This window comes from Scleropages formosus, chromosome 17 (assembly GCF_900964775.1).
Source record: "Scleropages formosus chromosome 17, fSclFor1.1, whole genome shotgun sequence".
Lineage (NCBI taxonomy): Eukaryota > Metazoa > Chordata > Actinopteri > Osteoglossiformes > Osteoglossidae > Scleropages > Scleropages formosus.
This window is the reverse complement of record NC_041822.1, coordinates 12,413,988-12,440,897: the sequence shown is the minus strand read 5'-3', so window position 1 is coordinate 12,440,897 and position 26,910 is coordinate 12,413,988. Positions and strand designations below refer to the sequence as shown.

Below are 26,910 nucleotides of genomic sequence, written 5' to 3'. Positions count from 1 at the left end.
CTCTGCAGTGACACGGTCACACGCCGGGCGACGTACAAACACAGCCGAGTGTCGTTGACAGGCAGTGAGTGACAGCTTGTGAATTCCTGCCGCCGCAGCAAGGGTTAAACACACGTCTGGATCGCAGTGTGCTGTGGCTTAGCCTCAATTTTAATAAAGACAGTCAAGTGGTTGCAGTAAAAAGGCCATCGTAATGCCCAACGGCGATGACACGACCTAAACTAAGAAGTTGGGTTCATTTTTAATCCCCCCCTCCATAAACCAATTTTAATTGTATGGGCATATATGGAAAGATGATTATGATAAGGCGTTTAAGCATCCATATATCAACACTTCATGAGCATGAAGATTAAAATAACATAAGTGGTTTCAGCCAATGTGTGTGTGTGTGTGATTATAATGTCCAACAGTGTGTCAATGTCAAGACCTGAATAGATAGGGAGCATTTTAATCCTTCGCAGAGGAACTAATTTTACATATATGCAAATACATGTAAAGAACATTAAGATGATGTGTTAAAGTGACTGCCTGCATCTTATGAGCTTTAACATTCGGCTAATTTTGCTTAAATTTTTGACAGATATATTGCAAATCAAAGTAACTTCCAATCCATCAACGATATGGACTTGAAGTTCTATAGGAACCTTCGGAATTTGTAAGTGAAAGCCAATTTTTTGCTTTATGATGGAATCAATGGCACACCATTGTAAAGGCTGAAAGTAACATAGTATGTGTTATTTCTCCCTTGCAGAACTGTGACAAATACTAGTTTGACCCATGTGTCTCGCCTGGCCTTTCACAACAACGCCAAACTGCAATATCTGTAAGTTTTTCAGCAGTCAGTTCAAACGTCATCATTTTAATACTTCCCATGGCTCTCTGTAATTACTATATTAATTTCAATGTATTTTCTTAAACCATATCGGTAGCTTGACATAGCATATTGTTTATGGTAGAAGTAATTTACCTTTGAGCTAGTATCTAAAGTACAGTAGGACTATAGGTTTTCAATTAATGGATCAAGAAATAATTGATGTTGTACGTATAACATAGTGTGACTTTGGACTGATGCAACGGTAGTGTAATGTCTGATTGTTTTGACTTCCAGGAATCTAAAAGACAACAAGCTGTCCACGCTGTCATGGAAGATTTTTCGCCATTTGAACATATCATATCTGTAAGTAATTTTATCAGAAGCCTTTGTTTCTGTACCCTCTGTGTAGACATAGACTTTTTAAGGAGATGCTCCTGCAGCACGTCTTCGCAACGTGAAATGTAGATTTTACATCAATCAAGAAAGCAGCCCTTAGAATTTATAAAACAAATAGAATGAAAGGTGTTTGAGGTGAATATTTGTTTATCCATTTAAGTGCATTTTGGGGATTTTATCCTACTCTTATACACAGCAAGTGGCGGCTTGACTTCATGATGCTTTGAAACACCGGCTGTTTCGTTAAAAAAAAACTTCAATTTATGAAGAAAAAAAAACACTTTATATATTTTCCCACTTTTCATATTGTGTTTCCAAACAGTACAGCTGCTATGTTGAAATTTCATAAATCAGAGTTTGGGGAAATTTCAACTGTGCACTAAGAGTTTTTACAAGGCGTACCTTCTCTTTGTGAAGGTACGCGTGAGCTTGTGCGTAGTGTGTGTGCCAGAGAGTGTTCGCTCACGGCGGGCATCTGCACTGTGCCCCAGCATCCTGACAGGGAACCGCCTGCGGTGCTCTTGTGAAAACATGTGGATCCGTCTGTGGCTGGGGGACGAGGCCGACAGCCAGGAGCTGCGATGCCTGGAAGACAGTGGGGGAGAGAAGCCCCTCTTGCAGTTCTCCCCACCCAACTGCAGTAAGTCACCCCCCATCCAGACCCTTCTGCTCATTCCTTCTGCTGACCCCACAATCTGCAAGGGGACGATGGCCTCTCTCGGCCAGAGTGTCGCTATAACCCGGGGAGGAGGGCGGATCTCCACTCCTTGAGGGCTGGACTTCTGTAGGTTTTAGAGAAACACATTTTAATGAGGGTGTGACTTACACCGGAAACACCTGGTGTGGTGACTTATTATCCAAATAATTATTTCAATAGAGTAATTAAGTAAGGTTCGGTGGAACGAGAGCTTAACTATGAGCACCGGAGCTGCGTATCCCTGCTCTCAAACAAAACAGATACTACGCTGACTCCTGCATTTGAGGAAATATGAATATACAATGAAACAATTGAGGTTTAGCAATTCCTAAATGGTGATAGTCTGTCTGCGCTAGTAGCGAGCCTGTCATTAGTATCAAGCAGTTTATTAAGCGAGGTTATGTTTAAAAAACACAGGGGCCGTTCATTTATCCGTTCGTTGTTGTGAACGGGAGCAGGCTTGTCCGAAGAGGGTTTGCGGCAATTTGGAGCCAATCCAAGGAAGCTCAGGGCACAAGGCGGTGTACAGGATGGGTGGGATGTCAGTCCACTGTTGGACACGCACACATACATACGCAGGACTATTTACATTCAACAGTTCAACCCGGAGGTGCGGCTGGCTTGGCTGGGTCCTGCCCTCTGGCGGGTCTGGGGTTCGAGGGGTTCGAGTCCTGCTTGGGGTGCCTTGAGACAGACTGGTGTCCCGTCCTGAGTGTGTCCCCTCTCCCTCCAGCTTTACACCCTGTGTTACCGGGCTAGGCTCCCTTTCACCGCGACCCTACTTGGGACAAGCGATTTTAGCCAGTGTGTATGTATGAGTTCACCCAAACTGCATGTCACTGGACTGTGGAAGCAACACAGTGTACTTGCAGAAAACCCATGTGAACATGGAGAGAACATGCAAACTGGCCATAGACCCATGAGTAAATATGAATAAAATATTTATTTCCAGATAGGTGTAAGTTTTCACAGGCTCTTTGATTGCTTATTGTTTTGGTCTCGGGTGGAAATTATGACCAAATGCACGCACGCAAACAGAGACTTAGAGCCAACCGTTGGTCGTCAGCTCCAGCCCAGTAAACTGGCACAGATTTCATGCGTCCATGTCTTTTTTAACCACCACGTAGAGAGAACTTCAGGTGGTAGATCGATAGACCTTTATCTCCCGCATTGGAAATCAGCATCTGACTAATAAAAATAGATTGCTGGATGCATCATTTCACCGTGTTGTTGATGTGGTCAGTTGATATGTCGTTGTTTAATGGCTTTCCCCCTGGCAGCACTGTGCAGCCGGCCTCCCATCAGCAGGACTGTGGAGACTCCCCTTCTGCTCGGTGCACATGCTAACAGACATTAGCACTTATCTATAATGCAGAGGGAAGCCCTGCCAGCGGGTGTTTGTGAGAACACGGCGTGGACGAGATTTTCTCCTGGAAAATGAATGCTAGTGGGAATGCGTTTATGAAATCGGGGATTCCTATGGAAAAGCTCAGTCGCAAGCGCACGCCTTTGATTGTGCTACTAGAGCCAAGGTGGGCCCTGTGTTTTTGGACTATTACATGGCTGATCTCAGCACTGCCACAGCGGTGATTGCCTCCGGCCCTCCGGTCAACCTTTCTCAAGGATTGTGCAGATGCGCTCGTAGCAGAGCTGTTTATGGTTTAAGCGATGAAGGAGGAAGCACGTAATGTTGCTGGGAGTGTTACTGAAGCTTTTCACGCCGGAGGTTCCAAGGGATGGTGTTATTGATGCTCTCTGTGGTATAAATTAGGTAGCTGTAATTGGCAGGATTAGCGAAGCTCTTTGTGCTATAGCTAATGTCACAGAAGCTCTTTTTGGATTTTTAGGTTCTCTTCTGGCTGGTAGGTGGTAGCATGTAGGTCCGTGTTCGTACTGATGCTCTTCATACTGTAAGGACTGTTGCTGAAACCTTTTGTGTTATGAGGTGAGCTGTTATAATAGAACATTATACTGAAAATCTTAATTCTGTAAAAGGTTATATGCAAAGTCCTCAACTTTTAAATGCTTATATTATTCATTTGACATCTTTGAGAGATGACATCAAAGTTCTCCTTGAGGTAAGAGTTAATATGGGAGATCTCCACGCTATAATGAGCCATATTTAAACGCCTTGTGGTACAGCGAAGAAGTGATTTGAAGAGGTTTCTGATGCACTCCGGCAATCTTTGGCGAGTGATGGAAGATACAGTTGATAACTGAGCCAGCAGTTGATTCATATGGGGATAGAGTCCATCAACTTTATGAATATCTGAAAAATGTACCATGTCCAGAATTGCCATCCTATTTTTTTGGTTTTATTCCTGTTAATGGTTTTAACTGGATTGTAAGTGATGGGGCTATGCTGCAGAAAACAATGTACTGCCTATAAATACAAACTTGTGACCGGAATCAAGTGACCGTGACCTCAGTTTTTGAATGTATGTACAGCTTTAAGGTATACAAATAAATACATATGTCTGCCAAGTGAATAATGTAACTTAAATGAATCCAGCACCTTATGATAACTGGCAGTCACTCTCCCCTCATCTTTAAAGCACTAGATTGTGTGTGAATGGAAAAATCTCTAGATTTGCTTACATTACATTTTCACTAATTATTTAGTGTTTAGTTATATTAATATGTGCGGTGCAGCATGTTTGCACAGATTTGCATCGCTGCTCGAAGAGCGGCGTTGCGGTGTTTAAACTCCAGCTCATTATGCTTCAGCTCAAGTTATATTTGAAATGGTTGTGTGTGTGTGTGTGTGTTCACCTGGCTTCATCCCCCTCTTCTTTCTGTTGTTCTTTCTCACAGTGGCTCCCATGGCAACCCTGAGCCCTTCAAAAGTAACAGTAATCAAGGGTGAAGACGTGGTGCTGGAGTGCAATGCCTCCGGAGCGCCCCCTCCCGAGCTTGTTTGGAATTTCAGCAGCATAGTTTCCATTAAAAAGGTAAAACTGGCAGCAAAGCCATTTCGTGGAACAAGAAGGGCAATTACAATATTCTCTGACTACTTTCCACCGGCGACACTGGTTTATAATCGAGATTACCAACCACACTGATGAGAGATGAGCCATCCATCCGCAGCACCGTTGTGTAACGTGTGATGCACCGCGGCGCTCTTATTATTGTGGCACGCAGCGCTGTGGGTTTGGATGGGGCGAAGAAGGACACGCAGGCAGCGTTCATCTCGGACGTTTAATTGAAATAACGCTCTCGGTCCGAGGACCTCGTTTCCTCCAGGACCTGCGCCTCAAGCCAGCCTGCTTAGCGCCCTCAAGCTCTCTTCTCTTTTTCCCCTGGGCCGACGCAATCACCCCTTATATTCCTCCTACGTCACCCAAATCCAACCAATTTCAATAAACACATTTCCCGCTCAAACACAGTAACGCAGGTCGTCACATCATGAATGCAACATAACCGTTGCCGGTTCTCCGAAACAAAAAGTAAAGTGCTTTCCGTTTATTTTGCTGCCGAAGTATGTTGAATTTTGAATGTTCGGAGCTATCCCCATCCCGTATTAGAGAGCTCTACTTGTTCCGTACACCCAACGGAAATTACACGTGTGGTTGCTTTGCTTGGGCAGCACCCCTGGTGACCCCAGCTCTTTTATGAGTCTCTCATATTATTTAGAAGAATTATTCTAAGGGTATAGAGAAGAGTGACATCAGCGCAGGTTGGTTTCACGTGTAGGTTTTGTATTTAAGCATCCGAAAGTAACGTTTGTTTGTGTGACCCGGTAGGTGAACGACTTTGAGCAGCGCTCGCAATTACATCTGTACAACGTCTCTCCTCTCGACAATGGCCATAAGATAACCTGCAGCGTCGAGAACATTGTTGGGGAAAATGAGTCCTCTGTACTGCTGAACATTTTCTGTGAGTTCGTGTTTATGTTAATGTTGCACTTGTGGCCGGAGATGAGGAGGAATAGTGGTGGTAAACTGTCACTAGATGTGCACGTTGATGTTTTGTTCCTCGGAAGTGTACCACAGTAAAAACTACACCAAGCAGGACACAAGGAGCTCCTTTAAATACCCCCACAGGCACGATAAAGGAGAAACGGTGGTATTTGAGCAGCCCCTTAATCTTTGCGAACCTGGTCTAGTCCAGTTTGAGTTATGCCATTCAAGGCTTTGTTTCTCCGTAATTAAAGCATTTTTGCTGTGTCTCATGTACTGTATTTCTGTGGTGATTTGTGTCTGATTTTGCAAAACTGCAATATCAAATAGATTTTGTTTCTTGATGTTCTTAGAAAACACGTTCCATTTCTCCACTTCCCTTCCCGTTTCTCAGTTGCTCCGAATATAACCAAGCTTATGGACGCAGTATCGGACCACCACTGGTGCATCCCCTTCAGCGTGGCCGGGAACCCGCAGCCGGAGCTGCGCTGGCTGTTTAACGGGGTGGAGCTGGCAGAAGACGAATATATCCAAACCATGATCCACGAGTATGCCGATGGCGAGTTCCACGGATGCCTGCAGCTGGACAACCCGACACATCTCAACAACGGCCAGTACACCCTGGTGGCCCAAAACAAGTTTGGCGAAGACAAGATGTCCATCGACGCACATTTCATGCGTAGGCCGTGGGATGGTGAGCGTGCCGATTTCTCGCTTAAGTGACCGGATTTGGTTTGGCTGTTCGTGACGTCCACTGGTCTCCGAATTAACTTTGTTCGAACCACTTTTTGTTTTTATTTTTTCATTTAAGAGCGAATGCATATATTTTCGAAAAGAAGACAGTATTTACGTTGTCAAATGTGTTTCTTAATCTCTAGGACTGGTGACTGAACCCGTCTACTATGGTGAGTTATCAATTAATTTACCATCAGAGTTTGGTGGCACGAAAGAGAAGACTGCATTGCGTTTGGCCATCGTGTGTACGTGTGGTTCCGTGGCACGTGTCTACTCTCATTAAAACATACTTCACGTATTGTTTTAAACAAGCTGAATATGTTTTGAATGGTCTGAAGTGTTTTGTGCTTTATATTCATTAGTAAATAATGAATAACACATTATCCACCATAAATGCCATTTTGCTGTGTTTCCGTGACTCATGCTTGCCCTTTTTTGACGTGAGCTTCCTCCACCTGGGTTGCTTGGCTTGGCTCTTTAAAGGAAGGGGATTTCTTGCCCTGGTTTACAAACATAAGCTTTTTAATTGGTCTGGCCTGAATTAGTTGGGAGAATTTGTTATTGCAGGAAGGCGAGTTATCCAGCAACTAGTTTTACTTGGTTTTACCGCGAAGGTTCTGCCTCAGGGTGCCCTGAGGACATTACACCACCTGAGAACATTACTGCTATATGTGGGCAGTCTGTAAACAGCCCCTATATGGATTATCCCATGAGTTAAACGTCTTCCGTGGCTTCTCCTTGTGACAACGATTAACCAACCTGTCTCTTTTTTTGTTTTCTGTGGATTTACCTTTTTCCATGCTGGCTGCTGGTGTAATGTCCCGCAGATCCGACCACGGGTACGTGCCTCTGCAGTTTCACTTCCTTGACTCAGGGGAAGCTAAAGACCAAGTCATGCAGTTAGTGTGCCCTTCCACATTGCCCTGCTTGGGTTGTGGATGTCTGGCTAAGATCCTTCCTTTCACTGCAAAGGACACTTACGGTCGAGCAATTAGTGAATACAGGTGTTCTTAACCAGAAAATGCACGATAGCGGCTATTAGCGAGGGATAAATACAACGTAACAGTAAGTCAGTGAGAGGGAGGAGTATAGCTTTCATAATGATTATGAAAAAATGTAACACTAAAGTAGGAATGAACTAATTATGATTGGTCTTAGGATAGCATAGAAAATAGGCTTTCAATCAAAATATCGTAGATTTACGTCCCAGGAGGTGAAACTGCTGTTGTACCCTTCATCTGATTAGCTTTAGTTAAATCTGTATCGATCAATGAGTTACACGTTACACTGTGTTGGTTGCTTTGGATAAAGAGCCAGTTAAGCAACTGAACAGTGTCATAGCATGTATCATGCTAAGTAAGTAAAGTTTGTGAACTCCTGGTTTGACAGACGCTTTACTTGCAGCTTTCTATTTAATGAAGCACACTTCATTAATGCTATTGTTCAGCTGAAATTTAAACTAATACATGTAGCCAGTTTCAGATACATAAACCTTAAGAGTAATGGTGACAGTAAAATGTGATATTCGTACCATTGATGTATTCTGATAAAGCCTGCATTTGCTGCAGATGCACCACATTAAATGGCATGACCTGTCTCCTAAAACTAAATCAAGGCACTGAATTCCAACCAGTGTTTTTCTCCTTTTGAAAACAGAAGATACGCCTGTTGATCCAGAAAATGAAGACAGCGTTGCTGTAAGTGATGCTTTCAGTGTCCTGTAAAGTTAATAGTCATAGCTGACAAACGATGCCCTGAAACAAGTACAGTATTGGGGATTCGTTAAAGTTTGTGATGGGTGGTTGTGGGGGGTGGTTCTGTTGAGCTTCCCAGAATGCACTGCTCTGGACACTCCCATCATATTTATATAAAGTGGGTATGTCTTCATGCCTAAAGTGTTGTGGAAATAAAGTTGAATTGCAACAGTTGACACTAGAGAATCAAGGAATTTCTCCACAATGCTGGAGGATTACATTCACACTGGTATTTGTGTGTTAATGTATTTCAGAGTTATACAACAGCAGCTAAGTGATTTGACAGTAGTAATGGTGCAATAACATTTCCATTAGTTCAGTGAATGTTTTTTTTCTAACTGCAAACTGATGATCCTTTTCACAAAAAGACGGAAATCATACCTACGTGTTCGTTTATTACCGTAAGGCCTAAATTAGCCCCTCGTGAAAATCAGGAGAAATCACTGTGGTTCACACACCACTGTTCAAGCTGTGAGGTTGGGGCAGAGTAACACTGAGATGGAGGATCCCAGCGCAAACGCTGCTGTTATGATTTGACACTAAAGGTTCATTGCTGCGCTGTTAAGCAAAAAGCCGCCTCTCTCCTCACAGGTGTACGTGGTCGTTGGAATTGCGGCCGTGGCCTTCACCGGGTTCATCCTGATGCTGGTCCTCCTCAAATTTGGGAGAAATTCAAAGTTTGGAATCAAAGGTAAGCTCCTTTGTCTTGAATGCTGTGCGGTTCTTCAAGAGATCGGGATAACGTTTAGAGATTTGTCAGAACAGCAGTGCAAAAAGGTGAGTATAGAGTACGTTAAGATGAAAAAGTGAGCGAGGAAGGAAGCCAAACTGAACTATATCGTGAGTCGTTTCGTGTGAGACGCAGCTCGACCGCATTTCCAAAAGTGAGGTACATTCTCTTGTCGAGGACTACTGCGCCGAAGGAGTCTGCGTCTTGTGCCATTTAAGCGAATGTAGGTTAATCCTTTGCATGCGCGGTGTGTGTTTTCAGTGCCTTTCTGAAACATAGCTGACTTCACAAACACCACAGTCTGATTTCATGTGTCCTTAAAAAGTCTTCCTCTTCTCTTTGCAAACTTCTCTTTAACCCTGTATGTACTAACAGGCTATTAATCTGTTCTGGGGCTTCTTATAAGCACTTACAAGAGCACTGCACATAATGCTTAGCTTCTCATAGTAGCACACAGCAGCCACCACACCTGTGTGTATCAGTTAGTTTTTTCCTTTATTAAGCTGTTATATTCATGACTGTGAGGAGACACGCAGGGATCGGCTTAGGCTTTGTAGGATCTGATGAAGTGAATTACTGGGACCCGGCGCTGAAGGGAAGCAAAATCACGCGAAAGCCACCGAACCTCTAAAAGTTATCGATTTGTGCTGAGTGAGCAGCCGGTGAGAAAGCTGGTCACACAAAAATGAATGTAAGTTTGTAAACTGTAGTGTGAAAATGAACGGAGGGTCAGGGAAATGGAATTTGGCACGGAAGACGTGGACCGAAACGTCGTATTTAGGGGTGTAGGTCAGCGGAAGTTGAGGATGTTTATTGTGATGGAGTTTTGAACAGTGTAATGCCCACTCCAAAATGTGGTGCTAATTAGGTGATCGGGTTGTGTGACAAGGGGGCGGTTGGTGGCGTAGTTGGAGCAACTGCCTTTGGCTCCAGCTCTAGTGTCCTTGAGCAAGGTGCTTGCCCTGCAATTGCTCCAATACCTTCGCCCGGCTGTGTGCCTGGGTACCTAGTTGTGGCCCTGTGATGGACTGGCATCCCGTCCTGGGTGCACTCCTTCAACCTTATGTCCAGTGTCTTCGGGATAGGCTCCGGCTCACCGCGACCCCACTCGGGACAAAGTGGTTATTGAAATTGGTCGGTTGGTTGTGTGACATGGGTTGGTGGAAGGCAGTACAGTATGCTGGTGTACTGTATAGTACAGTACTACTCGCCTCGACACAGTATTTTATGCGGAATGAGTAACATGGAACTTGTTAATAAAACTACAGATGACACCTTAAAAGTATCATTTCTTTCCTTCTATTATGGTTTTCACCCTCATTAATCATGTTGGATACAAAACTGCTCTGTGTTAATCTCCAGAATCTAAAGATTTATAGGTTTGTGGTGAGGAGTGTTTGGATCACTCCCCTGGGTGAGGGTTAAATACGATTAGCAGAACATTTGGGTCAATTCTTGGGTGAAATCTGAAGTGTTCGTCTGAAAGACTTTTAAGAAGCAGAGAGCAGAGGTCATTTGGATGTTCCATCAATCAGATTCATCCGTTGTTTTCTAAAATTGCCTTTCAATTCTGTGTGCAATGAAATAATGTTGTCTTTGTTCTTTGTTGTATTTATATCTTTTTAATTTTGCTGACAAAACGTGTTTTGCATTTAATCCTAGTTTATGATGAGAACACGAAGTGCATAAGATGTCAGACACTGCTGTTCTAAGTGCCTTCGTGGTGTGCTCCTTTAATGGGAAGTTGTGTTTATCCATTTTAATTGCTTTAGATCAATACAAACAGATTATGGCTACTGTTTCTTAAATAAATAATTTTGAAAACTTCCAAAGTTTCAGTAGAAGGTTTTAGACCACAGTCAGAATGAGCTGACTGTGCTGTGTTTCTGTCACAGTGGGCTGGCAGTTGTGTTACCAGTCTCCCTTGGTCGGTTATGTTTTTTTCTCCCGGAAGTTTCTTGTGTGCTGCGTATGACTTTAAGGGTCTTCATGCTTCCACAAAAACCTGGCAAGTAGAGTGGAGACCCAGTTAATAAGTAAAGCGGGAACGTGTCGAATGATCTGAAAATGAAAAACATGTTCTGCATGTGTTTCAGGAGCCTTGGATGAGCAATTTTTTGCAGTTTTATGAATTTATAGTATGCATCTCATAGTATGCGACCTCCCTTGGGGCACAGATGATGAAGAAGATTAATGCACGGAAAGAATTCTGCTTGCTTAAACACGGAGGAAGGGGCTGAGAGGTGAGCTCTCTGGAAGTGCGGTCACTAATTTTGGGATGATTGATTGACTGATCTTCCCTGGGCGCGCTGGTGCGAAAGAGGAAGTAGGGGATGAGATTCCGCGGGGGCGGCAGGCTCCTCACAAACCACTTATCGGCTTCCCTCAATGCAGTTAGGGCCACCGAGTCCCTCCGTTGCGGCTGGGGGGGCGGGGGGGATAGGATTTCAGCACAGCCCGGGGAATTTTCACCTTGAGCCACCACATTAACCCAACTCCCGCTTCCTGTCTAATGAGCAAGGAGACAATGGCTTTGGCTCACCTCTCTTCCCACAATCATTTTGGCGTTAGGCGTTCTCAGTTTATGGTTGATGCTGGAAGTGGTTGACCGTGGCTTTTGAATTAAGGAAACTTACTCCATCTTTTAGTCTGTTATAATGATGTTTTAGGGATTTTTCATCCACCAAGTAGCTTATATTCTGTGTACCTTATGAGTCCTAAATACACTCATGTTTTCTCTTGGATCATGTTGGGAATGCAAGAGCAGAGTTAACTAAAGATGAAGCAGGTGCGCTCGTGTGCATGCACACAGATACACACACACCACACCACTGTTGCTTTTGGTGAGAATTCGGGAAAGTGAAGACACAAGATGGCTCTTTGGAGAGTTAGACACAGACAAGGTAAGGGTCGTCACAGGGGGTTGTGGTCTGAAGAGCTGGGGTCTAGATCCTAATATTCGGTCATGATCCAAAGAGATGCGGTTGAAAAATCAAGGGTCTTAATCTAGAAACTAGTAGAAACTAGTCAAAGTCTATACTCATTGAGATTACACTCCCTTTGTGGGTTCGCTTCTCTCTTATACAGACCTGCGTGATGGAGCACAGGTGTGTTGTGTTTTGTCTGGTGAACTGGAGCAGGACCTTTGGTGATCACCTGGAGGTACTGAATGCCTCAGCAATGACACACAAAGATGTGCTGACACGTAAAGGTAGACTTGCTTAGAAAACTCTCAGACTTTCTGTATTCCGCTTATCCATAATTCATTATTCGAAAGTTTCTTGTAATAATCAGTATGGCTCCAGTGTTTATCGCAGAAATTGCCACATTTACATTCATTAATTTAGCTGGCGCTTTCCTCCAAAGCAGCTTACAATTGTTATCGTGAGCAGCAGCTACGGTAAGAACCAAAGGTCCGGTTCGGAGCAAGAGGCTGTGCTCATTCAGCCCTGATGGTGTGCTGAGGAACATGTGCGACGGTCAGCAGGGAGTGACTGAGAGTGAGAAAAACAAGGCCTCGTCAGGCCCGCACCCAGGCATCCTCTTGTAAACGCTGTCGAAGGTTGCATTATTCATACTGACCATGCAGCATTGAGCCAGCAGCATAAATAAGACATGATGACCAGGGGTTATTGTTGCAGACGGTAAACGAAACGCACCGTAGCGGAGATACATTTACGTCGTCACATGCCGGAATGGAGGCAGAGGTAGCTCTCTGCGTGCCCCTTGGTGACGGATCCGGCAGGTCTGTAATTTTTCTTTTATTGCGTCTCTCTCTGCTATTTGATGGCTCTCCTGCGTGTCTCTGTGTGGAGATGAATGCGCGTTGTATGTTTCTGGAAATGCAGTGGAATGTTTGTGTGTATACGCAGCATCTGTTTGCGTATGTACATCTGAGAGCGTGTGTAATAGGGAGACCGAATACCTTTTGTGTGCATAGTTGTGTCTGTGTGAATTTGTCTGCCTGTCAGCCATTTTTCTGGAAATACACTAGTGTGTCACTGCGTGCGTAAGGGGAAGACCGAAACTATATGCTTATCAATGATTCAGGAGCGCAGGTCTCAGCTTTCGTCAGTATGAAGGGGGAACGGGCGATCAATAAATCACCCTCAAGGTCAAAAACAATAGCTTCCTTGCGCACAGCTCCCTCGCAGAGCTTGCTCACGCTCGCAGACCCCTCTCGGAGCTCTCTCGGCGTTGCCGATCTTTCTCGGGGTTCTGCGTTTCGGATCTTCTCTCGGGCCTCGCTGCGTTCCAGATCTCTCCGACAGCGTTTTCTCGCCGATCCGCGTCTCTCTCGCAGGACGCTGCGTTCCAGATCTCTTTCGCAGAGCCCCGCTACTGTTCCGACTCTTTATGTGGGACGGGTTACTTCCTCTTTGAAAGGTTGCGGCTATGGAGACGTGCGGGAAAGTAGCGACCCGCTCAGCTGTTCAGAGGTCAGGATACCAGCGGAGGGCGGGAAGGAGGGGGGGGGGTCGCTTCTCTAATTAGCTTTGTGGGAAATTTTCAGCGGTTGATAGCAGCGCTGCTCATTATTTTGCTTATCTGTTAGCTTATTGCTTGCATTTCATCGCAGTCTGGAGAAATACCAAGAACAGCCTTGCCCTGTAAAAACAGAAAGCAGCGGTCATTCTCAGATCATTTGTAGCTAACGTCTGGGATATTGCTGGCCCGAAGCGAATTCGTTGCTGCTTTGTGCTAAGAAGGATTTGAGTTTGTATCGTCGGTTGTATCTGAAAAGATGCGGATTCCTGACGGTCGCGTTCCTGCGCTCGTATATCGGCTTGGTCCGCACAGGCCAAAATAGGCCTGCTTTGTCATAGTTTTCCACGGTCAGCAAGTCTCTGAGGTGTTTCACGTCGGAGGTTCGCTGAATTACGAGTGGATTTACCTCGATGGCGTTTTCACTGTCTGATTAAGCGAATGGCATTTGTTTCACTCAGTGGCTTTAGACTCCTAGGAACCTTCCGGGAAGTGCAGGGCCTGGTAGAACATACTGGGTTACAGACGCACTCCTTGCGCTCAGCACACTGGCTTGCTGTTCCTTCAAGGGGGCTGCTGTTGGCAAAAAAACCCGAAAAAACAAGAGCAGCAGACCAGATAAGGCTCCTCCTTACTCTAAATTTGTGGTATTATTTTTATGCATTTATGCATTTTGCATAACATCATAATGGGGGTGCGGTGGCGCAGTGGGTTGGACCACGGTCCTGCTGTCCGGTGGGTCTGGGGTTCGAGTCCCGCTTAGGGTGCCTTGCGACGGACTGGCGTCCCGTCCTGGGTGTGTCCCCTTCCCCCTCCGGCCTTACGCCCTGTGTTGCCGGGTAGGCTCCGGTTCCCCGTGACCCCGTATGGGACAAGCGGTTCTGAAAATGTGTGTGTGTGTGCATAACATCATTGTGCTTTTTGGGTCACTCTGATGTTTCACCTTTTTACCAGATTTTCGCAATTGTAAAGAATTGGACTAAATACCCCCTTTAATCAACGCATACCTCAGCTTGTCCCCGAACTAGTATTCTTACTTTATCCCAAGAATAAAATGAATCTCCTCCACATCACATACTATTTAACTTAAAATATTCTTTTAGAATAAATGCAAAAGCTAAGGTATGTAAGGGCTTTGGCACCAGTAATTGAATCAAAGGTCACAGTTTGTTATTTTGCTCTAATGCCTACATTATCATCATATTGTATGAAATAGTAATATAATGTAAAATTATTGCAGGATTGTATGTAAATATGCTAAGTTGTTACATCATATATTTTTTTGAGGATTTCCCATACATATTACGAGCAGGTTCCACTTCCCTCATTGTATGCTTGTATTCGTGTTCATTCCGTTGATCACATTTTTGTATAATGACTTTTAAACATTTCCCAACAAAAAAACCCCAAACTGGGCTAATTGTGGATCTTTGTTCCAGCACGCTGAAAACGGGTGACATGTCAACAGCTCCTCTTCAGCATCTCAGATGAGGGTAGATCAATGTCTTCCTGTTAATGAGAATGATCTGAAGCACTCTGCTGTCAGCGATAACGCTGCCTTTACAGAGATATGTACAGAAGGGTCTTAAACAGGATTTTGGTTAACAGAGAGTTGGTTAATAGATCTCCACTCAGTTTTTAAGCTATAAGTTAAATTACAGGCCAATCTCTCTTTTCCCTTTTCTTTCCAAAACTTGTGAACGTACAGCTGGAAGCCAGTTATCATCATTTCTTGTCCAGAAAGATTTCCTTGATGGATATCCAGGTTTAAGATCAGCCATTCCACTGAGACTGCCCTCCTTGTGCCAGAAGCTCTCCAGTCAGTTAGAGCCGGTTCCCCCCTTTTGGGGCTGATTCTTCTTGACCTCCCTGCAGCATTTAATTGAAAAGGTTTCAGTCTTACCTATGTGGGAGATCTGTCCACGTAGTTTAGTATGGCCCCCTATCTTCCCCTCAGTATCTCTGAAGTGGTATTTCACAAGGTTTGGCGCTTCACCCCATACCCTTGTCCATCTTCACTTCTTCCCTTGGCTTTGTCATTGTTTCACACTGATTCTCCTTTACCAGCTGCACTGATAATACTTAGCCCTTCTTCTCTTTTCCCTCCAACTGCCGCAGATGTATTCTCTCGTGCTGCACCCTGTCTCTTAGATATTTCTTTTTGGATGACTGATCACCATCTACAACTCTGTCTTTCCCAAGATCCTCCATCACCAAGCATGTGGATTCACCTGTTGGGAATTCCCTATGAAATCTCTATCAGTCTGGCTTCATTGATCAAGAGCCTGGCATTAACAATCTACTCAAGGCTCTGCTTCTCCCAACACATTGAAGCCATAACTTGATCCTGAAGCTAACTCTTGTATGACATCTATATATGTCACAACTCTATGCAGCTCCTGGTCCTCCAGGCCATGGTGATATCCTGCCTGGACTACTGCAACTCCTTTTTGTCTGGCCTTCTGGCCTGTGGCATCAAGCCTCTCCAGTTGATCCAGAATGCTCCCACATAAGCAGACTTTGACCTTCAGATGTGTTCCGGTGTATCTTCTCACCCTTTCTCTTTCCATTGGCTTCCTGTAGCTGTCTGTCTAAATAAGACTGGTTACAGCTTTTAAGATGGTTAAAGGATTTCCACCTGGATGCGTACAAAACCAATCACTGTCTATACCCTAGCAAGAGCGCTACTTTCTTCCAACTCTGGTTGCTTAGTGGTTTCACTCCTGAAATGTGCAAAACGGAAAGCCCGAGGGTTCTCAGTTTTGGCTCCAGTGTGGTGTAATGAACGCTCCTCCCCGACCCTCAGTATTGCTGAATCCCTTTCAATCAAAAAAGGTTTCTCTCAGATTTTCGAGAATTTATGAATTTTGAATTCTTTTTTGAGCCCACTTCTCTCCTTTCCTGCTAATAGCTCTATAAATCTGCATTTGCATTCCTATCCCTTAATTTTACAAACAGGTACTAATGTGATGTGTGCCACCACAGCTGTGGTGCTGGACAAACCAATTTTGCTTTGGCAATTGTGTGTCTGCATCTAATGCTTTTTGCCTGTTGCAAAGTGCACTTTTATTTGCTCTTGAGTTGTGTGTTGTTTTGGAGAAAAAGTCTACTAAATGAACAAACGCAAAAGTAAATTTAAGTAAAATGCTTTTTTTATTGGTGGCTCTGGGGTTTGAGCCCTGCTTGGCATGCCTTCTCTCGAACTTGTGTCCCGTCCTGCGTGTGTCCCCTCCCACTCCAGGCTTGAGTCCTGTGTTGCCGGGTTAGGGTCCAGTTCGCCGTGACCATACTCGGGACAAGTGATTTCAGCCAGTGTCTCTGTGTGTGAGTGTCTCTGTGTGTGTGTGTGTGTGTGTGTGTGTGTGTGTGTGTTTTATTGATAAATGCACAACTTTTCCTGTGACCTGTGAGTTTTGACTCCGTGACACTGGCTTGCCGTGACCCCGCTGCAGACAAGCAGTTTCAGCCAGCATGTTTTTGTGAGTGAGTGTGTGTGTGTGTGAAAGAGACATTTTAGTTTTATGCGGAGTCAGTATGGCAGTGCCTTTTTGTATTTCTCTCTTAAGTAATGCAGATACAATTTGGGGAAGTACTTAGTGGAACCTGGTAGAAGGTCCTTTTCTTGGAATACTGAATTTCAAAGTGCTGGAATTAGCGTATTTTTTGTATCAATGTTTAATTTGTGTGTTGACAGCTCTCACATCATAGCATTGCATTGCAGTGCTGAGTGACCTGTGTATGACAGTTTTGAGCATTTAGTGAACAGTTTGGCAGTTTTGACCCTTCAGTGTGAACAGTGGTGATCTGTTCCGTGTTCACTGTGTAGAGCATCGCTGCTCAGAATTCAGTGGTAAAAAGTGTGTGAAACAGTGGGGTGCCAGCTTCTCCATCAGCGATGCACTGTGTGGGAAGGGGAAGAAGGGTGCCCCCTCCCTACTCCATGCTGTTGCCATGGTTTTAGTGTTCTGTACTACACTGTAGCTCAGAATATGAACCATAACTATTAGAAAGCAGGAATTCTAACAGAAAAATACACAGGTAATGCTACTGTACTTACGTATTCTTGTCAGGATTTATTCACAATTTATACACACAGGAGAAACATTAAGAGCACGACAATAAAACCATGTACTGTATGTACCTATGTACACAATGTTTTATGCTTACATGTACATTTTATTGATAGTCTGTTGGCTTAAGTGGACCGAGGTGAAATGAGATGAACCATATCAGATCTGATCTAAGACAGGCGTGAGAAGATGGCAAGTTTCGCCTGGATATAAATGGAAATAAAGGTGGCCACATTCCATTTTTAATTAAATCAAGGCTTTTGTTGTTGTTGGCTTGGTCTTCACTCAGATGATGTGCTGTTAACACACCCATAAAACTGATAGACCATTGTGTTTAGACAAGATGTTGAGAGCATGGCGTATTTTAATGAGCCACATTTCTGACTGTCAATTTTGCTTCCCGATTTAATTTCTGCACAAAAAACTGGGCCTGGGCATGCTTTAACATAAGCAATGTGGTTTAGTTGTGTTTTTCATCAAGTGGAAACTTGTTTTAATCACAAAGATCATTGTAAAAATGAAAACAACAACAGATTAGGCTAGCTGTTAAATCATTTGCTCATCTTCGCAAGTTGTTCTTTGCGTTTTGCTTGCTGGATTCCATGTGGAACCATGGAACAACAAAAGCACTGCTCAGTCCCTCATGTCTCCTTTTCATAGTGTTAGCAGCCCATAATAGTCATCTGACAATGAGTATACATTGTGCTGCAGAAGTGCTGAGCCACATTATGGTGGAATGTAGTTTAGTCTGATTTGATGATTCAGTGAAACATCTAATTCTCATGAATTACAGGAGCTCATCCTTATCCCTCCGTTTAAGATCTTCTGTTGCTCAACAAACGTTGCTCCTGAAACACTCAAGGGACAACTTGGAGTTTTGTGATTTTTAGTGTTAGAAGTTTACCCTGTTTGACTGTGACAAAGATCCAAATGTCACTCCAGCTGATTTTGTTGAATGGAGTATAATAAGCAAAAATCACCCCAATTGAATTTGATTTTGATGCGTGGAGAGTGAAGATCAAAGAACACCTCTGTTGAATTTGATGTATGTTCTGAATAACAAAATTAACTTACGTTTATTTTCGTGCATGCAGTGCACAAACAGTTGATGTAGGAGATCTTCGAGAATGCTCAGTCTCATCATAGTCAACCTCTACTCCAGGGTATTCTGTAATAGTAGGATATCTGACGTTCTTAACTACAATGCTCTGTTTAGTTCACGTCTGGGTGTTCAAAACCCTAATGAAAGAGAATGTCCGGGAGATTGGAAAGCAGTATCCATGAGCACATAATAATCTGAAGTGTGTTTAGCATGTTTGTTGTGAGTTTCATAAAAACAGTACTATTATTCTCTTATTTGAAGTATGTTCACTTACTTTGATCTTGGAAGGACTAAGTGAGCAGATAGTACTTGGACAGGTATAAGATTTGAATTTCGACTTTCTTCAGAATCAATTCAAGTCGGTACAAGTTGAGGAAGTGCTTCAGGATGAGTAGGTGTGTGTTCTCTTCAGCTTTTGTGGCATGTCCTGGAAAACCCAAATCTGTAGTGGCTAATCTGCATAAATTTAGCTGTTTATCTAGTCAAAATGGTAATTTGTTCGTTTATAGCTTATTTTATTTAGCAGGTACCCCTGTGGACAATGATTTAATTATAAAGTACACTAGACCCACAGGATGCAACTAATGACTTGGTATAGCACCTCTAACATTACTAACTGCTGATAAAATGAAAAAAAAAAAAAAAATTGAAAAAACAAGCTCAACTCCGTATTTAGTTGCTTGTCATGCAAAATAGAAATGTATTTCAGAGCTCTATAAAAGCATCTGTGCTAACAACAGAATTATTTCCCAGCTGAAAAAAAAGCAGCCACAGTGAGGGGTGTACAGGACACATTACATGAACACTACAGACATCAGACCAGTTTTCCCTCGATCTGCCCCGGCTTCCTGTCAGATCGTAATAATGCAACCGATGTTCATAAATTAACAGTACACGGCATATCGGTGCCCTTCGAGATGACTGAGCTCAGGTACTGCTGGGGAGTTGTTTGCCCTCCTGAACTGCAGCGTCTGATCACTCGCTCTGCGTCGCACCGGGTCAGTCACCAGTCTGAGGCTCGCAGTGCAGTCTCAGGCTGACACGGTGCTTTACACTCTGAAGGCTTTCCCAGCATACTTTGCAGTAAATCTGAGATGACATGCTTGGGTGCCCCGTGTTGTGCTGGGTGCGCCCACGCCGTTGATCCCCTCCTTCACTAAGGTTTTCCCCGTCACGATGCACACCTCTTCCCACGAAACCGTCTGGAAAGAGTGAGAGCATTCAGGGCTCACGACGAGAAGGGCTTTGGCTCGCCATATCTTGCTCCGCTTTGTTTCAGCCTGCATGGCTATGACTAATTCTCACTGCTTGGAATGATTTAAAAAAATAGTTTGCCTGTTGTTTCGGTCTCTGTTTTCCAGCTTCCTGAGCACATGGCTTACCTTGTAGGAGGTGGGATTGTAATGAATCGTACTAAAGGGCCTTAGTGTGCACAGTATGCTACAGCACACCGCTGTCTCTGTGTGTGTCTCTAACCCTGCAAAGCGTTGCCTGATTCAGAACAGCACCAGCACCCTTTGAATGAAATCAAAGCACTCGACGCTAAGAATGAACTAGACACTTACAGCATCCATGCGTTAACCCCCCTCCCCGCCGTTTCTTTGCATTTTCTTTATTTGACATGTTTGTGCATATTTACTTTGTTCACCCCTGTTCTGTTGTGTTGTCTGTGTGTCTCCTTCCCCCCAGGGTTTGTTTTATTTCATAATATCCCGGTGGAGGTGTTGAGCAGATAGGAGACAAGCAACGCGCCAACCAACCATCGCTATAAAAGAGAGAGAGTGTGAGAGAGAAAGAGAGGAGTGAGGGGAAGGGATGTTTTAAACACCAGTCATGACCCCTTAATTTTTTTGCTTTCACCCTTTGGAACTTGCTTTCTGTTGTTCATGTACGCTGCTCAAGGACATGGTGGAAGCTCATGTCATCCCTTCCATCATGCACACTGGTGGCCAAGCGACACACAACGTGGGGCAGCTGCCGTTATCAATGAAAGTATTCCGTCATGTTTGACAATACAGGTGTGTGGACATCACCTTCTCTTTACAAACTTGGGTTTATTGAACCAAGCTGTACAAAATCAATTGAATATAAATTCTTCGCTTGAGTGAAGACAATCATAAAAATAATCAGGTGGTGGATGCAAACCCTTTGAGCGCAGGACTCTTGCACACTGCAGCAGAAGAAGAATTCAAGTCAATGGATTAGACCAGACATTGTCTTAGTGGGGGGTCTCAGAGAGGAATCGGCAAGACGCCACTGGCCCCATCCTGGGAGTGGATTGGATTACTGTGTCATTCCTCGGACACCCTGCTGCCCTCATAGCACATATAGCCCTTATTATGTCTTAAAAGTTTTGCAGTGAAACCCTCCTCTAGATTTCACATCCTGCCTTTGTGTTTTTTAATCCTTGCAATTTAGAAAAGGTTCTCACTTGGGACTTAGACCAACCTTAGCAGATTTTCTCTCCATTTTACCGAGGTATAAATGTGAAATATAAAAAAGAGCTGTTTTTTCAGTGTTGAAGAGAAAGGTAGTTGCCAAATCCTTTCCGCTTGTTCAGTGGCCTGTACCGTGCATCCACATGTAAGAGTCTGGTCTGGGGATGAATTATTTAGTGATGCCAAGAGACACCGCATCCAATTAACCCAGACCTCCTGTGGTGTGCTGAGGAATCGTCTTGTGTGGGCAGTGAGATTCACCTGCAAGAAAGCGCCATGTTTCTATGCGAGTGCACATTCATCTCACATGTGCAAGGATTCTTCTGCCTACATTTGTTTCTCCATATAAACACACGTATAGATCTTGCTTGAATCGAACCCTCGCATTTTTTTAATTTCAACGTTTCATTGCTGTTGTCAAGTTTGTCCATTCATTTAATGTTATCTGTAAGTTTTCATATCACTGGTGTTATTTTTTCTATATTGTTTTGCCCAGCTGATTATATGTGCACTGACTGAAATACCTGAAAGGTTTACGAAAAGCTGACTGTTTTTTTTTTTTAATTTTTTTTTTAAATGCACTGGTATGCACACATATAAAATACAATTTATATTTCATTGTCTTAGACATGTTCTGTTTGTAACATTCTGGAGTTGCTTTGGAGTTTGTCAGTGGAATTTAGTATATAGCTTTCCTGGGTGATAAATCCTTACATATCCATCATTGGAAACAAAGATATAGTTTGCATCATTTAACAATCTTTTCAAAATAGCCTGGATTTTTTTTTTAAAAAAAATAAGGCACTACCTTTACATGTCAACTTGAGTTTTAATGATAGCATTGAGAAAGTTACCACCTTCAGACGTAGGGATACTTGGGAATGAAATGCAAATATGAATGTTTATTGCATCATAACATTAGCACTGAAAGGATTGATTTTGTACCTTACGGAATGAAACTCTATTTTAGATAAGCAAAGTCGTACATATTTACTTCATTAGAGAAGGTATTTTTAGAAAATAGTATTTTGGAAAGTTAAATGTATAGATCTGCTTTAACTGGTATAAGAGGCTACTTTTTATTTTCTTTATTTTTATTTCCAGTGTTAAGCAAACTAATGTCGCATTAAGGTATCCTTTCAGTGAACGTGAAATATTGTGTTTACCTGCTGCTTAGCTCTGACTATGTGGTACATTTAAATGTAGGTTTAAATAAGCAAAAAGTTTGTAAGCATCATCTATTAATATTAAAGCAATAAAGGAAAGAAATATAGTTTTGCTGTGTGGCCTTGTGTGTTTTACTTTTAGTTAGCCTTTTCGAGAACATCTACAAAATCTATAAACAGAACGCACACCATTGTTCGCAATCTTGTAGAAAGATATAACTGAAATAAATAAATAATAATAAAGATATATTTACTTATTGGCATGGGCTGTGGTGTACAAACACTGAAATCCACTTTGGTGCCAATATATAGCAATACTATTTTATATATGGTTTACATGCTAATCTAATATTAACCGTCCGACCTTTCTTAGAGATTTTGTGCCGAAATAGGACGTCTACACAAGCTACCTGATTATCCGTATTTTGTATTAATATAATGAATGTTGTTGTATATCCTCTATAAATAGCAAAGTCAGCAGGTTCTGCATATACCCAGCCACGTCTTCACACAGGTTTCACAGTTAGTCTAGGTTTTGAGGGATGGAGTAGCCTAAATGTTGACGGATCAAGCTGTCTTCTGTGGAGAAAAGCGGTGCTCAGTGCTTGTCTGAGGCCTCAGAAATTTAATTTAATTCATAGGCTCCAAGGGCTTATCCTTAAGTCTCACTAGTTCCTGAGAATGGAACTGAACCACTTTGCTACAGTACAGGTTTCATCTGAATGACCAAAGAGCACATATCTGTCATATTGGTTGGGTCAGACCTCTGTCTATTCCTCCGCTGTTTGTTTTCTTTGTAAGCAAACCATGGGCTGGATTTCAAAATTCTAAGCCCAAAATTCTGCAGAAAACCACATGATGGGGTGAATTTCCAGCTTGAAGCCACTGCTAATGAGATGAGGTCCTTACTGTCTTACGTGGGACATGCTTTCCCTCTGATCACTGTCAGCACCCTTCATAAAGAGTCCAAGTGCAGCTTTGACCAGGTTCAGGCCCGCTTTGCAAATTAAATCACCAATGCTTTTTAAAGTAGGAGAACATGGCCTGGATATATCGGTCCATCTAATTACAGTGCTTGCAGCTTCAAATAAACCTTGTGACTACACAAAATAAATGCCCGGTTAACTCCATGAGACAGATTTATACTTCCAGGGTAGGTGGACTTCCCAAGCATCAACTATGAAGGCAAGGTTTAATTTAAAATTTGTAGAAAAGTAAACATTCTCTTGCCACTTTGACTGCTAAAATCTGTCACGGATGTCGGCGTTCCTCTTTTTACGAAAAAACTAACCAAAAAAAACATTGCCTTGTGGAGCCGTTCAAAAGACGGTAGGGAATTTTATATTTGTTTTTCTTTTGACTTTATTTATTTTTTCCCCATGTTCTAGCTCCTTCCCTTCTTGTAGGGTCTCCTTACCTCGCTCTCTACTTTATAACTCCCTTCACTACTCTGAGCACCCGGTCCTCTGTGTTTTGGGCCAAATGCCAAAAACATGATGTGCTGCTGCTCTGACTTCCAGCATCTGATCCCTTAAGTCTGTGAGACACAGAAGACAGAAGATGATGTCTCACTTGCTGTAATCCTGTGAATATGATGGTTTGGCATTTGTCATAATCCTATACATGATGTAACAATTCTACTGAGGTTATAGTCAAAATGTAACACAAATGTAAGCATGTTTAAATCCTTAACATAGACCCATTTTATAGACTTAATATTACTATACGTATATAAGAAGAATGCACACTATAACTATTTGTCATTTTAAATGAATGGTCCTTCTACTTGTATGCTTTTCTAACTTATGTTCTACATGCTAAATTTCATCAAAGTCATAGGTTAGCACTCAACAGTTTGTTTACCACCAACCAGTATCCTTCCGAACACCACGTGTAAGACACAGCAATGCCAGCATTTAAGTTAAAGGACACATTGATATTTTGTTTCACCTAATACTTTGTACATTTGTTGTTTGATTTTGAATGTATATGACAGGTAACAGAAAATGTGAAAAATCAGTCAATCCACAAATTTAGGGAATTTTCACAAGTGTTTTAACAGGTGACAATTCTTGATAATCCTAAAGAAAAGCAAGAGCAGACTGGAAACCCCTGTCCTTACCTGGGAAAGGTGTGGGCTTTGCTCACAGTAATGGGAGCACAAACACAGCCTTCAGGATTAGAGGAAGCATGGAAAATCAAGGAGTTTGGCTGAAAGCGTAAAGAGGACCCGTGGGTGGGGAGTTTTCGTTGTGGCGTGAGGAGTGCCCCACGTTTCTAACAGCACTGTGTACCATGACAGTCGTAGATCTGATAGATGATCAAAAAAGACCTTCAGAGCGTCAGGATCACAACCTCAAGATTACCATCAGTGTACGACTGTCCATCACACATCTCTGTTTTTGACATCTATTCTTACTAGGGGTTTCTGGGGCATGTGGACTATGAGGCAAGGTTTCTGCAGCAGGCTAATGTGGCATTTGGATTCAGATCACCATTATTTGTATTTCTGCTAGTGTTGTTTAGGCAGTCTTGTCATTTAGCCCTTTTTTCTTCATATGTTGGTGGGGCGTGGTGGCTCAGTGTGTTTGACCGAGTCCTGCTCTCCAGTGCGAGTCCCGATTGGGGTGCCTTGCGACATACTGGCGTCCCATCCTGGGTGTGTCCCCTCCCCATCTAGCCTTGCGCCCTGTGTTGCTGGGTTAGGCTCCGGATCCCCGTGACCCTGCATGGGACAAGCAGTTTCAGACAGTGTGTGTGTGTGTGTGTGTGTGTGTGTGTGTGTGTGTGTGTCTTCATATGTTATCATTGAGGTGAGACTCGACTGCATAAGTAATATATGGCATACAGTGTTGTATAAGACATTTTTTTGGCATATGGCATTTATGTGTGTTTATCATGTGTATGTATAAGTAACAGCTTCCGTTACTTGTCTTTTTTGTGTGTAACATGGGTTAAGGACTGTTTTGAAGCATTTGTGTTATTTCTGCAGCATTATGTAAACTGTCAACGTAGATTTTTCTATCTGGTGTTTTGGATAGTTTGGGACAGTCTTGCTTAGAGATTGCGCAATGTTACCTGATAGATTCTTTCATTACCGGCAGCAATGGAGTGTGGAAGTGCCATTGAGCTGAGTCCAACTAATAGCAACCAAAACAAAACAAACAAAAGTGCTTTCTTCTGTGCATGTCTGCGGGATGTAAACATAGGGAATAACATGCAAACTCCACACATCCTGAGCTGGACTCAAACACACGCTCACTGAGCGGTCCAGAAGCTGGGAGGCACTGCCTTTACATGCTGTGCCATCATTTTCCTCATGGCATTGGTACCCCCCCCCCTTTAACAATGCCACATTAAAGTATAAAATGGTAAACTGCAAAGGGTGAAAAGAAATACTCTCGTTTCAACATTTGCATTCTGCTTCGTAGAAAAAGTAGGAAAGAAGCTTCTGTGTGTCTGAAGGTAAATCTGGTTTTATATAAATAGAAAAAAATCTATTTTTGTGTGGCGGTTATTATGATAGGAATACTATCTTCTGCTGCTGTGCAGTTTCAGTGGTCCTAGGCTAGTGTATATCGCTGTGTAATTGAAATCCTATCAGGATGTGGATTCAGTTTCCTTCATGCTCCCATCACAAGGTCCTCTTTCCAACACTCAGCTCTCATTTGTTACTCTTTAAGAAATCAATAGATCACATCCTCTTCTCCTTTCACTTCTGAAGATCTCCACAGTGTTTAAAATACCAGAAGGCTTGAGTTACCCTCTCAGGAGTTGGGTGGAGCTGTTTGCAAGGAGAGTGTTTGTGTGATGATCGACTGCAGATCATCAGTCTGCTCTCTGGGAAAACTGAATTAGTACTGAACTAATCCAAAGGAAACAAAAATGTATTGCAGCACCATTTTTGGCCTCTGAATCATAGTATAGTTCACACAGCCAGGTGGTAATTTCAAAATGATTGAGAAATGTTTTGTAAGCCTCATTGTGGCTTTACAGTCAATAATTAGTTTGGTTAGACCTTGATTTCTTCAACAACCAAGCCTTTCTCTGGCATGCAAAATTCCAAGATCCCATCAATCTCGCATCAGGCTGTGGCTTTTTCTCTTAATTTAAGGATTTGTGTTTTTTCTGCTGTTAGAAACCCAGTCATATGAAATAAAATCTCGTGGAGCACATAGAGCTGCACAGAATTTATTTCTGTGTGGCATTTTTACTGTTTGCCCCTTTTGTCACTGTTAATTGTTAACTGTTAATACTGCTTTTTGGCTTTCTTTAATAATTACAGTGGAGTAGGCGTATAAAATACAAGACACTTCACAAGGCATTGGCTGCAGACGCTGATCAGAGCTCAGCTTGGATTTTAAGAGTCACATGCAGAAATCAGAACACACAATTTCTTGTCCTCTCTTTTTGTTTTAGTCCCAGTGTGTGGGACTGGGGTTCGAGTCCTGCTTGGGGTGGCTTGCTGCAGGGTGGCATCCCGTGCTGGGTGTGTCCCCTCCCCCTCTGGCCTGGCGCCCTGTGTTGCTGGGTTAGGCTCTGGTTCGCCTCGAACCCGCTCAGGACAAGTGGTTTCAGTCAGTGTGTGTGTGTTTCTGTTTTAGTTTATATTTTGCTGTCCTGA

General features: G+C 43.1%; 1 protein-coding gene across 2 annotated transcripts in view; it reads left to right on the top strand.

Moving 5' to 3' along the window:
• The window catches only part of ntrk2a (neurotrophic tyrosine kinase, receptor, type 2a), a 51,903-nt gene that overhangs the window by 1,957 nt on the left and 23,036 nt on the right, over nt 1–26,910 (top strand). The window contains exons 2-12 of one of the 2 annotated variants that reach the window (XM_018759435.2): nt 581–655; nt 752–823; nt 1,109–1,177; nt 1,702–1,850; nt 4,722–4,858; nt 5,651–5,783; nt 6,201–6,500; nt 6,685–6,711; nt 7,369–7,380; nt 8,198–8,238; nt 8,887–8,986. In XM_018759435.2, the coding sequence (XP_018614951.1) occupies nt 581–655; nt 752–823; nt 1,109–1,177; nt 1,702–1,850; nt 4,722–4,858; nt 5,651–5,783; nt 6,201–6,500; nt 6,685–6,711; nt 7,369–7,380; nt 8,198–8,238; nt 8,887–8,986 (1,115 nt within the window). The remainder of the gene's footprint in view (nt 1–580; nt 656–751; nt 824–1,108; nt 1,178–1,701; nt 1,851–4,721; nt 4,859–5,650; nt 5,784–6,200; nt 6,501–6,684; nt 6,712–7,368; nt 7,381–8,197; nt 8,239–8,886; nt 8,987–26,910) is intronic. The other variant, XM_018759436.2, reaches the window with a different exon arrangement.